General features: G+C 45.1%; 1 protein-coding gene across 4 annotated transcripts in view; it reads left to right on the top strand.

The window, feature by feature from the left end:
* The window catches only part of Pdlim1 (PDZ and LIM domain 1), a 47993-nt gene that overhangs the window by 28275 nt on the left and 5959 nt on the right, over nt 1-13759 (top strand). For all 4 annotated transcript variants that reach the window (XM_087584707.1, XM_087584705.1, XM_087584704.1 and 1 more), the window contains 1 exon segment: nt 12833-12984. In XM_087584707.1, coding sequence (XP_087440833.1) covers nt 12833-12984 — 152 coding nt within the window.

The following is a 13759-nucleotide window of genomic DNA, read 5'->3' as shown; positions in this document are numbered from 1 at the left end:
TCGAGAGAGGAAAGAAAACATAAAATGCCCAGCACCATGTTGGACACAAACAGATCTCGTAACGATGGAGAATCGTTCTTGCCCTAAGTGCTGTGGTCATCCTCAGCTTCTGGTCATGGTCTTTCACAGGACTTCCATGCATGTCCTGAGGGAGCCCTCGCTGTGGAGTATTGGGGGGGACTACTCCACGTTTCCCACTGGACCTGAGCAGCACATGCAGTTGTGCAGTCCTGGTGAAGCAATGCTTGCTTCCTCACCAGTGCAGACTAGAAATGACAGAGATAAAAGCTTCGAGGGCCCACCCGTAGGAATGGTTTCTGGCCTGTGACAGAAGCTGGCTTAGCAAGAGAAGAGATGGGACCAGCAAGAAGAACCAGGCAGGCAAGTCCTCTGTCACATACGTGTGGGCTGTACTTGCCTTTCCCTCTCTATCTGGTCTCTTGCTTCTCCTAGCAGAGGGACCTAAATTTGTTCTTTTAGACACTCCAGCTGCCCATGGCAAGGAAACTGGGTATGACAGTGTTAAGGGTGGGGAGAGGATTAGGACTCATAGGCCTGAGGTCCGGCCTGCGGGGTAAGGAACACAGGGTAGAGCTGCCAGTTCAAACAGAACTGAGCTGCCCTTGTGGAGCCCCAGGCTCATGTTCTGCCCACAGGGATGGTGGTTCCAACCCAAAAGTGTCTGCAGGCCTAGGATCCCCACCTCTGCCGATTGCTTTCACCGAAACACATGCTGGGAATTTTTTTTTTTTAAATCCTGAAATTACCAACCGTTAAATGTTGGTGACTTTCAAATTTTGTTTGAAAAACAGAGTGCATTTCAAAATTATCCAACCTCTCGGGACCTCTACTCGCTCAGATTTCGTGTTGATTCCCAAAGCCCATTTCGCCATTCAGTTTCTTTCCTGTTCAATTTATTTAATCTGTCTAAATTTTAGCTCATTTTAGGTGGGGTGGGGGGAGTGTAGGGTTACAGTCCCAGGTTCCTTAACTGTTTGGAGAGCTGTTGCAGGAACCCCACTGTGTTTGTGGTCTCCAGGGTCTGTGGGGAGAAAATGGAGGGAGTGTGGCGGATGAAGACAGACAGATCAGACAGATACGGAGACTACTGGCTATCTTCTGCACATGAGTCTTTGTCCCTGATACTGAGATGTCAGGATGGGACAGATCTGTATGTTTCTTAAGTCTAGTGAGTCTTTGGTTTCAGAAGATGCTGGAGAGCACTGACCGGTACTACTGCCTCTTACGGGAAAACATGGTTCCTGAGAGGTCTTACCTGCTTGGTAGGTTGATACCCTTCTAGGTGGTTATGGGGATGCTAGGGATACATGGGAAAGTACCATGCAGGGAATTCGCTAAGCATCATACCCTGGAGGGAAGCTTGCATGCAGCTCAGTGAGGAGTGATCTGAACACCGAGGGCCACCGTTCTCGTGTTTTCGCTGCTTATGGTGCTTGGAGAGGCTGGGAACGTGACCCTTCCTTTACTATCCCAGAGTGGAATGTTCCATGATCTGGATTTAATAACCCAGGAAATGACACATCCTTAATTGAAAGAACTGCTATGCGCTGGGAGAAGTATGTGCCTGGAAAGTATTTTTAGGGTGGCTGCCTTAGATGTTTTTCCTTCCTTAATGTCTTCTTTCTTCTTCTCTCATGCTCCCTAATTGCTCCCCACCCCCCATTGTCTACTCCTGGCACGCAGGCATGGTTTCTTTGGCTGCAGCAGCCTGGGGGCCTTCATCAAGTTTCCTTGCAGATTCCCTCAGCGAAGGGGCCCAGTATCTCTTTCAACCCAAGCTCCTGGAGCAGGGGCCTAAGAAGCAGTGGGACTCCCTGAAGCTGGAGGCGAAGCAGCTGCTGAGCCTGTTTCTTGACCAGGGATCTCTGCCTGGTGGCTCGTTTCTAGTAAATTCTCAGAAACGAGAGATAGATGATCCCGCCAACCCAGCAGCCACTCTCTAACCATCCCTGCTCAGCACAAGGCCAGGAGCTGGCTCTCCCCCACTGTTTAGTCTGAATTCGCTGAGGTTCCAGAACTGGCTGACTGCATACTTTGCCTCTGAGGTCATCACCCATTCCCTGGGGCTAACCCTGTTTTGTTTTGTTTTGTTTTGTTTTGTTTTTGATTGGGGGTGGGGGTAGCAAGAGGGGTCTAAGCCCTTCAGATCATTCTGCTGTGTGTGTGGCTGTCTTGTAGGTGTCCGTACAGCAGCATCCCAGGCAGGTCAGAATGTCAGCAGTAGCATTACCATCTGGAAAGGCATCTGAGGGTCTCCTCAGCGGGCCTCAGTGCTCACACTGGAAGGGGAGGCCCTCTGCTGCCCTTCCTGGCTAGATGACTTCAGCTCAGTAATCCTCTCTTGAGTACCTACTGGGTACCAGTCCAATGAAAGAAATATTGCTAGCACCTTCGCTCGCACCTCTTCAAAGGGACCTGTTAAAAATTTGGTGATGAACACAGACTAGATTTCATAATTTATACGATGTCTACTACTCTCTCCCAGCTTGTAGACGAGTCCTAGAAATCGGCTTTGCCTCCTGACAGCCGAGTGAGTTTAGGCAGACCTTGTAAATCCTCTGAGACCCAGTCTTCTGATCTTTAAGGTGGGCTCCTAGCCACTGACCTTTCCACCAGCTTCTCAAGGGAATGCAGTACATTGTGGTGGAAGGAACCGAGGGGATGCTGCTTACTGCTGAGTTCATTGATGGGGAGAAGTCTGCCTCAGCCCTTCTGAGTGCCAGGAGCTCAGAGGGAAGAGTGGAAGCATACAAGCAGGTTCCAGAGAAGAGTCGCCTTGGCCTACTGTGAACTTTTCCTCTCCCATGCAGTCATTGCCTAAGTTCAGTCATCGGTATCCCTGGCCAGCATCTCTCCCAAGAGATGGCTTTTTATATGGCCTAAGTGGTTGAGCTCCTATAACAAGCATAAAAATCCCAGAGTACTAGGTCTCCCAAAGCATGTGTACTGGCTGGTTTTGTGTGTCAACTTGACACAAGCTGGAGTTATCACAGAAAGGAGCCTCAGTTGTGGAAATGCCTCCATGAGACCCAGCTCTAAGGCATTTTCTCAACTAGTGGTCAAGGTGGGAGGACCCAGCCCATGGTGGGTGGTGCTGTCCCTGGGCTGGTGGTCTTGGGTTCTATAAGAAAGCAAGCTGATAAGTCCAAGTAGATCAGGGACCTCCACATCAAACCAGATACACTCAAACTAATAGAAGAAAAAGTGGGGAAGCATCTCGAACACATGGGCACTGGAGAAAGTTTCCTGAACAAAACACCAATGGCTTATGATCTAAGATCAAGAATCGACAAATGGGATCTCATAAAACTTCAAAGCTTCTGTAAGGCAAAGGACACTGTTGTTAGGACAAAACAACAACCAAAATATTGGGAGAAGATCTTTACCAATCCTACAACAGATAGAGGGCTTATATCCAAAATATACAAAGAACTCAAGAAGTTAGACCGCAGGGAGACAAATAACCCTATTAAAAGATGGGGTTCAGAGCTAAACAAAGAATTCACAGCTGAGGAATGCTGAAGGGCTGAGAAACACCTAAAGAAATGTTCAACATCTTTAGTCATAAGGTTAATGCAAATCAAAACAACCCTGAGATTTCACCTCACACCAGTGAGGATGGCTAAGATCAAAAACTCAGGTGACAGCAAATGCTGGCGAGGATGTGGAGAAAGAGGAACATTCCTCCGTTGTTGGTGGGATTGCAGACTGGTACAACCATTCTGGAAATCAGTCTGGAGGTTCCTCAGAACATTGGACATTGAACTACTTGAGGACCCAGCTATACCTCTCTTGGGCATATACCCAAAAGATGCCCAACATATAACAAAGACACGTGCTCCACTTTGTTCATAGCAGCCTTATTTATAATAGCCAGAAGCTGGAAAGAACCCAGATGCCCTTCAACAGAGGAATGAATACAGAAAATGTGGTATATCTACACAATGGAATATTACTCAGCTATCAAAAACAATGACTTTACAATATTCATAGGCAAATGGATGGAACTGGAAAATATCATCCTGAATGCAGTAACCCAATCACGGAAAAACACACATGGTATGCACTCATTGATAAGTGGCTATTAGCCCAAATGCTTGAATTACCCTAGATGCACAGAACACATGAAACTCAAGAAGGATGACCAAAATGTGAATGCTCCACTCCTTCTTTAAAAGGGGAACAAGAATACCCTTGGGAGGGAATAGGGAGACAAAGTTTAGAACAGAGGCAGAAGGAACACCCATTCAGAGCCTGCCCCACATGTGGCCCATACATATACAGCCACCCAATTAGATAAGATGGATGAAGCAAAGAAGTGCAGGGCGACAGGAACCGGATGTAGATCTCTCCTGAGAGACACAGCCAGAATACACAAATACATAGGCGAATGCCAGCAGCAAACCACTGAACTGAGAACCGGACTCCCGTTGAAGGAATCAGAGAAAGGACTGAAAGAGCTGAAGGGGCTTGAGACCCCATAAGAACAACAATGCCAACCAACCAGAGCTTCCAGGACTAAGCCACTATCCAAAGACTATACATGGACTGACCCTGGACTCTGACCTCATAGGTAGCAATGAATAGCCTAGTAAGAGCACCAGTGGAAGGGGAAGCCCTGGGTCCTGCTAAGACTGAACCCCCAGTGAACGTGATTGTTGGGGGGGAGGGTGGTAATGGGGGGAGGATGGAGAGGGGAACACCCATACAGAAGGGGAGAGGGAGGGGTTAGGGAGATGTTGGCCCAGAAACCGGGAAGGGGAATAACAATCAAAATGTAAATAAGAAATACCCAAGTTAATAAAGATGGAAAAAAAAATAAGAAAGCAAGCTGAGCAAGCCAGTTGAAGCAAGCCAATAAGAAACATCCTTCCGTGGCCTCTGCATCAGCTCTTGCTTCCTGACCCACTTGAGTTCCAGTTCTGACTTCCTTTGGTGATGAACAGTAATGTGGAAGTGTAAGCTGAATAAACCCTTTCCTCCCCAACTTGCTTCTTGGTTATGATGTTTGTGCAGGAATAGAAACCCTGACAAAGACAGCGTGTTCAGGGTATTTTTCCCAAACACTCAGGAGGCAGATTTCTAGGCAAATGCAGTGGAGACAAAGGATCCATTGCTATCTATTCAGAATGTAGCAGGGGAATTAATTGATTATGTTAGCCCAGTGTAGTTGGGAGTAGGATCAGAAGGCCTCCAGCAGGAAGGCTGCTTGTCTCTGTAGTTGATGTGCCTGCACCTTGGAGAACTGACTGGAGTCTGAGTGTTCTTTCTCTTTCTCCTGATATTGAGAGTTATTCCTTAATTCTTATCATTGGAGACTAAAGGGAGCATCCAGACCAGGTATTCCCTTTAGAACTAAAGGTGTAAACTTTCCCAGAATTGTTTTTTAAAATTTATTTTTTATTTTATTTAATTATTGGGTAGCTAAGCTGTGGTATCTGAAAATGAGTTCTTCTTTTCTAGGTAAAACGTGATAAAACGTGAGGAATATTTTTCTGCTTCAGCTCACTCCTCTCTCTCTCTCTCTCCCTCTGTGTGTGTGTGTGTGTGTGTGTGTGTGTGTGTGTGAATATGTCTATGTCTGTGTGTGTGTGTGAATGTGTCTATGTCTGTGTGTGTGTGTGAATGTGTCTATGTCTGTGTGTGTGTGAATGTGTCTATGTCTGTGTGTCTGTGTGTGTGTGTGTGTGTGTGTGTGTATGTGTGTGTGTGTGTGTGTGTGTGTGTGTGTGTGTGTGTGTTGAGACCAGGTCTCATTCCTTGGCTACCCTGGGACTTGCTAAACTTGCTATATAGATTAGGCTGGCCTTGAACTCATGCAGATCCACCTGCCTTTATCTCAAGAGCTGGGATTAAAAGTATGTGTCACTATACCCATCTCTCATTTTACTTTCTTTTGAGATTTATTTATTTTTATTCAGTGCATATGGATGTTTTGCCAACATATATGTCTGAGCACCATGCTGTGCCGTGCCTGAGGAGTCATGAAGAAGGTGTTGGGTCCCCTTGGTCCTGGAGTTACCAACAGTTGTTAGTGGTTGCTGGGAATTGAGGTCTGGTCCTCTGGAAGGAACAGTGAGTGTTCTAAACTGAGCCATCTCTCCAGTCCCTCAGTTTTTTTTTTTTTTTTTTTTAATCACAAACAAGACAAGAACTGAAATCCGTGTATCACTTATAGCACTTATATTTGAGATAAGGGATTTTAAAAACAAGTTAAGCCTTTTCTTCTATTCAATCCCAGCATTTGGGAGGCAGAGGTAGATGGATCTCTTGCATTCAAAGCCAGTTTCAGGCTCGCTAGGTCTTTACAGTGAGACTCTGTCTCAAAAAAAAAAGCATTTGAGTCTGCACCAGGATTCCAATCCTGTTGCCTCACTCACCCCTGGCCACATTCACCACACCCACATCCCTCACTGTAAAGCTCCGGCCCACCAATCTCTCATCATCACAGTTTTGTTAGCTCAAGAATGTTTTATTAACAGAACCATAAACTATGTAACATTCCGGGGTTTCCTCAGCATAATTCCTTGGAAAACCATCCAGGTTTTTTCTTTTTCTTTCTTTTTTATATACCAATGGTTTGTTCCCTTTCTTTTAAACAAGTGCGGTCAAAACCACATGACATCAAATTTAGTACCATAACCACATATGCAAAGTTATCTAGCAGATCTGTTGAATTTGTTCAGCTTGAAAAACCAAAACTCTATACCCAGTGAACAGGTTTTATCTCTCCCCTAAGCCCCTGGAAGCCACCACTCTACTTCCTGTTGGTAAGCATCCTGATTATCTGCTCCTGTGAGTGGAGTCATGCAGTGTTTGTCTTTGTCGACTGACATACTCATATTCCTCTTAGCATATGGCCCCAAAGCTTCACCCAGGTTGTATGTGTCAGGATTTTTTTCTTTTTAAAGGCTGAGTAGTATTCATTCTTTATCATGCTTTTCAAATATTCCATTTATCCACTGATAATGGATTTATGGTTTTTAGGCTTCTTTTATTCTTTTGAAGATGCCCCCTAAGGGTGAAAGCTATAGGTTTTCCCACACAGGTAGAGAAGGAGCCAAGGGTGACACTCCAGTCATTCTTTTTCTGTATCATGCTGTGGACTGTAGCCAGTGTAAAGGCAAGGGAGGGGTCTGGAGCTAACTATGACATCCAGCAAGAATACATCATGACAAAAAACCACACAGGATATAAGATGTACACAGAGTCAGACATTGTCTCTTCATGCTAGCAGTAAGCCGGTGAACGCTGACATTAAAATATACCCTGTACAGTTACTTCTCAACAGACTGGACCTTCATCTTTCAGAGAGTGGGGAGGAGGACGAGGAGAAGCCAACGGGTCTGTACGGTGCTATTGTTTGAGAGCTGGGGCTGATTCTAGTGCCTCACATCACTGCGTTGGGGGTGTATGATGGACAGAAGCACACTGTATGCCTCAAAATTATGAGACGAGAGAATTGTCAATGTACTCACCATAAATGAATGATCAAGCTTTTATAAAGGAGTCAAAATCACTTCTCAGGCACACATGGAATAGTATGTTAAGCTAGACTCTAAGTGGGACTTTACCAACAGCAAATATCTTTGTAACTGGAATGAATTAAAACTAGAATTTAGTAGAAAGAAAATGAGAAAAATGACAAATATACAACACAACCGAATGGTGTAAAAAATCACAGGGGAAATTTGGACATATTCTGATGAATGGAAACAGACAAACAACATTCCCAACATTTTAGCAGGGTCGAATGTGGGGTAGCACGCCCTGCACCCCAGCACTCCAAAGGCTGAGGCAGGAGGATTAGGAGTTAAAGGTCAACACTGGTTACATAGTGCGATTTTTGTCTCCAAAACAAAAACTAAATAGTATACAGGAAAAGCAGAGCCGACACAGACTCTCAGAGAGGGAAGTGCCTCAGCCAAGCAAATCTGACTTTTAAGGAGATTCCTAGTCGTTTTTGTGGTGTTCTGAGTCTGCCTGTCCCTAGAGGCTAAAAATGCCTACTTACATTTACTTTTTAACCTGGCTTCCCTTTTTATGTTTCAGTTTTAAGCATTTGAGTTAATCATGTGGGTGTGAGATAAACAAGGGTTTGATCCTGATAGCTCTGAGAGGAATCTGGAAATCGTGGGGACCGGGTTCTTCCTGGTTTATTTTCATATGAACGTTAGAATTCACTTCATGGACATGGTACTCTGTGGATTCTTCTTTCTTTGTGTGTGTGTGTGTGTGTGTGTGTGTGTGTGTGTGTGTGTGTGTGTGTGTGTTGGGGTGGAGTGGGCGGGGTATGTGTGTGTGTGTGTGGTGGGGTGGAGTGGGTGGGGTGGGGACAGAGTCTCACTCTGTAGTCCAGCTTGGCGTTGGAGCTTACCATGTGAGGCAGGCTGGCCTTTGAACCGGTGGCAGTCTTCCTGCCTCAGACTTCCAAGTGCTAAGAATGGAGGAGACTGTACCCAGTTTTTTTCAGCTGTTCTGCAGTTGAGGACTGACTCCAGGCCTCTGGCATGCCAAGTAATTGCTCTGCCCCTGAACTACATCTCCAGTTCTCTTACTTTACTTTAGGGTCTCACTAGGCAGGATGCTCTTAACCCACTAGGAGAGGAGGCAATACTTGAACTTTCGATCCTCCTTTCTCTGCCTGCTGAGAACGGCTGGGATTCTATATTGCCCTGGGATTCTATTGCCCAGTGTCACCATATCCAAATAGGAAGTTAATCTGCTTCGCGAATACCTATAAACAGCACTGTGCCTTCAGAGTCTGTGTGCTCGAAAGACATACATTTAATTTTTAAAAGATTTTCAGATTTTTTTAATATTTTTATTTATGCAATGTATATAAGTACACTGTAGCTGTCTTCAGACACCAGAAGAGGGCATCAGATCTCATTACAGATGGTTGAGAGCCACCATGTGGTTGCTGGGATTTGAACTCGGGACCTCTGGAAGAGCAGTCGGTGCTCTTAACCACTGAGTCATCTCTCCAGCCCTCAGATTTTTATTTTATGTATCAAAATATTTTGTCTGCACATATGTTTGTGCATTATATGTGTGTGTGTCTGTGGAGCCCAGAAGAGGGGGCTGGGTCCTTTGAAACTGGAATTACAGAAGATTGTCAGCCACCATGTGGGTTCTGGCATCTAAACATGGGTCTTTTGGAAGAGTAGATCCAGCCCCTGCATTGTATTTTGTTTTATGTTTATGAGTGCACTGTAGCTGTCTTCAGACACCAGAAGAGGGCATCAGATCTCATTACAGATGGTTGTGAGCCACCATGTGGTTGCTGGGATTTGAACTCAGGACCTCTGGAAGAGCAGTCAGTGCTCTTAACCTCTGAGCCAGCTCTCCAGCCCCCTATGTTTCATTTAAAATTTTTTTCCTTTATGTTTTTTTTTTGTTCTGTTTTTGCCTGAGTTTATCTATTAGTTCTAGACTTTAAAAAATAGGTTCTGTGTAATTTTTGCCTTGTCAATTACGTCATGTAAGTAAGGGACTGTTGTGTGGTCTTCTCTGACCTATCTGTTATTTGGTTCCTTTCCCCCATATTGCTCTGGCTACAGTTTACAGCACCGTGGACAGCAGGAGTGGCCAGAGGGTGAGACCATTGTGTGCCACTCTGCCCTGTTAGACAATGCTATGGGTTCTGTAGATGTACTCAGCAAGCTAGGGAGGTTCTCACCAGTTCTATTTTTCTGACAGTTCAGTTATTTATTTTTTTTTTGTCTTAGTTATTTTGAGACAGAGTCTTGCTATGTAGCCAAGGCTGTCCTGGAATTCACTGTGTATTCAAAAAGATTTTTAGAATTGCCTATTTGATTACCTCCTTGACTGATTTCTGACTAGTACACCAAGTACGTTCCACTTGTCTGTGACTTGTAATTCTTTTTGTATATTGCTGAATTTTATTTGCTATGAAATTTACATCTTTATGAGGGACATCACCTATTGTTTTCCTTCTTAATACGGTCATCTGATTTCATATTAGTATAATATTTGCTTTTCTCCCAATCCCTTTTTCAGATATTGTGTCAACATCTTATAGCCTAATGTGTAAGTCTTAGAATTTTACAGTCTGGTGTTGTTTTTTGAATTTAGGTTAACTGTGTTTTGGTTAGGGTAATGGATATTGAAAATACTTCATAAAATGCCCAGCACATAAAAGGATGTCATATTATTTGGAAATAAAGTGGTCTTCCTTCCTTCCTTCCCTCCTTTCTCCCTTCTTTTCCCTCGGTTTCTGCACACTGTCCCTTCCCCTTTGCTCTCTTTTCTTTTTCCCTCTCTTTATTTCTGTTCTTTTCTTTCTTTGTATTATTCCCAAGCCTGTTTGTTTGAAGAATGTATCATGACCTTGTGGTTTAGTTCTGTTATTTTTAGTGTTCCCTTGGTGGCTTCCAGACATAACATATAACAAGAGAAAAAAATTTCCCCCCAAACATTCCATGGCTTGATCTTGATTTTAAAATAGTCCTAAGAGTAATAGGAAAAAGATTAAGAAAGAATAATGTAATATGCTTATTATGGGGAGGTTCCAAGCCCAGAACTCAAGTATCTAATTTTCTTTAAAGGATGGAATTGATCTGGTAGAAGACCCTGGTTTAAAACTATTCTCCCAGATGGCCATTTAACCTGCCCCACACTTTGCTACAAGGGAAGGGAGATGGACAGGGGTAGACAGAGACCGGCTCCTGTGGGCAGGCTAGGCAAGGTGGCTGCTTCTATCCAGTCATCGCAAACCAAAGGTGGCAGGTGCAGCCAGCACCAGCCTTACTCAGTAGTAGCACAGCCTGTCACCCTTTGTGGACCTTGCTTTCTTTGTTGTCAGAATGTTTGGAGTCCAAAGGAAACACACCTGGGGCTTTATCCCTGTGCTTGATTGAGTCTTTCAATTGGAGCCTGAGTATATAAGTGTTCCAGTAGAGGCTGTCCTGGCTTCCCTACAGCTTGTCTCAGAGGAGAAAAAGGGACAGCGAGGGAGAGATGAGCAGGGAAGGGTTAGTAACTTAGAGGAAGTTACCCATGGAAGACATACTTTTTCTCTTCAAAATGGACCATGAACCAATTGCACAATGGGAGATGGGTGGGAAAGGCGTGGATTCAGCGGCTGTAATTCCTTTGCTCTTGACTATGCTCTTCAATGGTGAGAGCTCATACCTCAGCAATTCGTGTATTTGTGTTCGGGGAGATCTATCTACACACATTGATAATAACCATCGCTGGCAGTTCATCTTCTCTTTGCGATTGCTCCTCTGGGCACAGTGTGTCTGTCGGGCAGCTTCTGAACAAGTTGTGCAAGTGAGAGGAAAGAACACATAAGGGCTCAGAAGGGGGTCCCCCACAACCCTACATTGCTTCAGGGTGAGCTCACAGGATTGTGGAGAGCAGAGCAAGGAGGAAATGGCATTGATGCTTACCTACCTGATGCTGAGCTCTGAGTCTGGGCTATACACCCAGACAGACCTGGGCATTCACAGACAGCAAGGCACATGCTTGTTTACCTTCTAGGGGTAGCTAGAAATACAAAAATAAATGCAAGTAGGGTATGCAGAAGTAGAATGAGTTAGAGGGTAGAGAAGGACGGGTATGCGTGGTACTGTCATAAGTCAGGGTCAGTAAATGCCCTCTAAGGAGTACACACCTTGTGTGAAGCAGGGTTCTCTGGCAGTACATGGGGGTAGCAGCACGGGCAGAAGGATCAGTAAGAGTTTTGCCTAGAGTAAGGCTGGCTGGTTCAGTCATTGCTGGAGAACTGTTCTGAGGAAAGGCCTTATCTTTATCTATTTATGTAATGACCATTTATTCCAAAGGAGTTGAACTTGAATAAACTTGTGTTTTGTTTATAAAAACTGTAAATATTGGGTTCTAGTCAGGTAAGATTACATTGACCCACAGCATGAAACTGCTGATTCACTGGAAATATGCCTCTGACGTCTGTCCCGAGGCTAAGAATAGCAGCAGAGAGACAGGTTACACAGCTGGTGGGTCTTGCTGGAACACCCTGGTGTGGCATAGTTGTGCAGGGGAGCTGGGAATTTGAGGAGTCCGGCTAAGGACAGTCTACTATTGAAGGGCTACCTCCCTTCTACCATTTCCTCGTGGTCAGGCAGCATAAACTGTGGCTTAGTGGGGAAAAAAAAACAAAAAACCCAGCCTCAGAGTAGTGCCTGCCTCAGCTTGTCCTGGGCATGCAGAGTAATGGAGGAAGAAGTGGGAGGCATGGTCTGGCTTGCGTGGCCCCCAGGGTCTGAACCTTTACATAGCAAAAGCCTGTGAACTTTTCCTTCTTGCCTCAATCCCTGTGAATGGGGCAGGTCAAGGCTGCTGCCTCCAGTTAGAGGCACAGAGGGCTGAGAGTTCCATTCTGAGTGGCGAGGAGCATCTGGAAGCAGGAGAAGCACTTTGACATGGGGGGAAAGAAAACATGAGGTTTTTGCTCGTTGCAAGGAATGCATGTTCCTCCCCCTGGAGCTTTCGTGGTTAGGTTGTGGTTGACATTTTTCCTCTTCGAAATTTTCTCCTGACATAATGTTGATTATGTAATTTTAAAAGAGGGGAAGAATTCCCCATCTGTGAGGGTCAGCCAAAATGTAATTGAATTATTTGGGAAAATAGCCTCTTACTGTATTCAAGTGTCAGCCAGCTTTGCCTACCAGGACCTGCTGTAACATTGTCAGGGGAGTTGGAGACATGGGATAATCACTGTCCGTTCTTTCAAGGAGTATGTGTTTGCTTGGAAGGGAGTGCCTGGGGGAGTTTTGGGACTAACTTTGGACCCTCGTCCTGATGGATTTCCAAATATTCTTCATAGCTCGGCTCAGCCTCATCCCTCCGGCGGCCTTATCATCGACAAGGAATCCGAAGTTTACAAGATGCTTCAGGAGAAGCAAGAGTTAAACGAGCCCCCCAAACAGTCCACATCATTCCTGGTTCTGCAGGAGATCCTGGAGTCGGATGGGAAAGGTAAGTGTCCCCGTGGACAGAGTCCGTCTCTGCTGGAACACGGATGTGCACAGCCCACACTGAGAGCACAGCTTGCTGAGGAAGCCTGGGTCTCCCTGTGCCGCCTAGAGCTTGCCACCCTCCCCAGAGTCTGAAGTTATAAGAGCACACACTACCACTTCAGGCTCGGCATTGACTTTTTTGAAAATGTGAAACATTTATTGGAAAGAGGAGGAGAGGAGAGAGGGCTCAGATGCAGATGGGTTGTACAATGCTTAAAATAGGACCTGTGGAATATGCATAAAGCCCTGGGCTCCATTTCCACGCTTGTGGTGAGGGGTTACTGGGCTGGAGATGGACGGCAGTGTTGGAAGCAAGGGATGGGACAAGAATACCCCTCTGGATTATACTTTCTGACTCAGTCTTAAAAATATTTACTTTTATTTTACACATATGGTTGCTTTCCCTATTTACTATATATATGTACCCAGTACCTGCAGAGGCCAGGAGACAGCTGTAGTTAAGAGTGATTATTAGTCACCATGTGGGAGTTGGGAACTGACCTGGGTCCTCTGCAAGAGCAACAATCACTTTAACTATGGGGTCATCTCCCCAGCTCTGGTTGCTCAGTCTTTTTCAAATGTTTTAATTTTTACAAACAGATTTGTTCTATTTTTACTTATGTATGTTTATGTACCTGTGGGTGATTGTGGAGGGAAGGAGGGGGGTTAGATCTCTGGGAGCTGGAGTTATAGGCAGTTGTGAGTCACCACACGGGTGCTGGGGACTCAACTCA

This window comes from Rattus norvegicus, chromosome 1, assembly GCF_021556685.1.
Source record: "Rattus norvegicus strain SHRSP/BbbUtx chromosome 1, alternate assembly SHRSP_T2T, whole genome shotgun sequence".
Lineage (NCBI taxonomy): Eukaryota > Metazoa > Chordata > Mammalia > Rodentia > Muridae > Rattus > Rattus norvegicus.
This window is presented reverse-complemented; position numbering and strand designations above follow the sequence as displayed.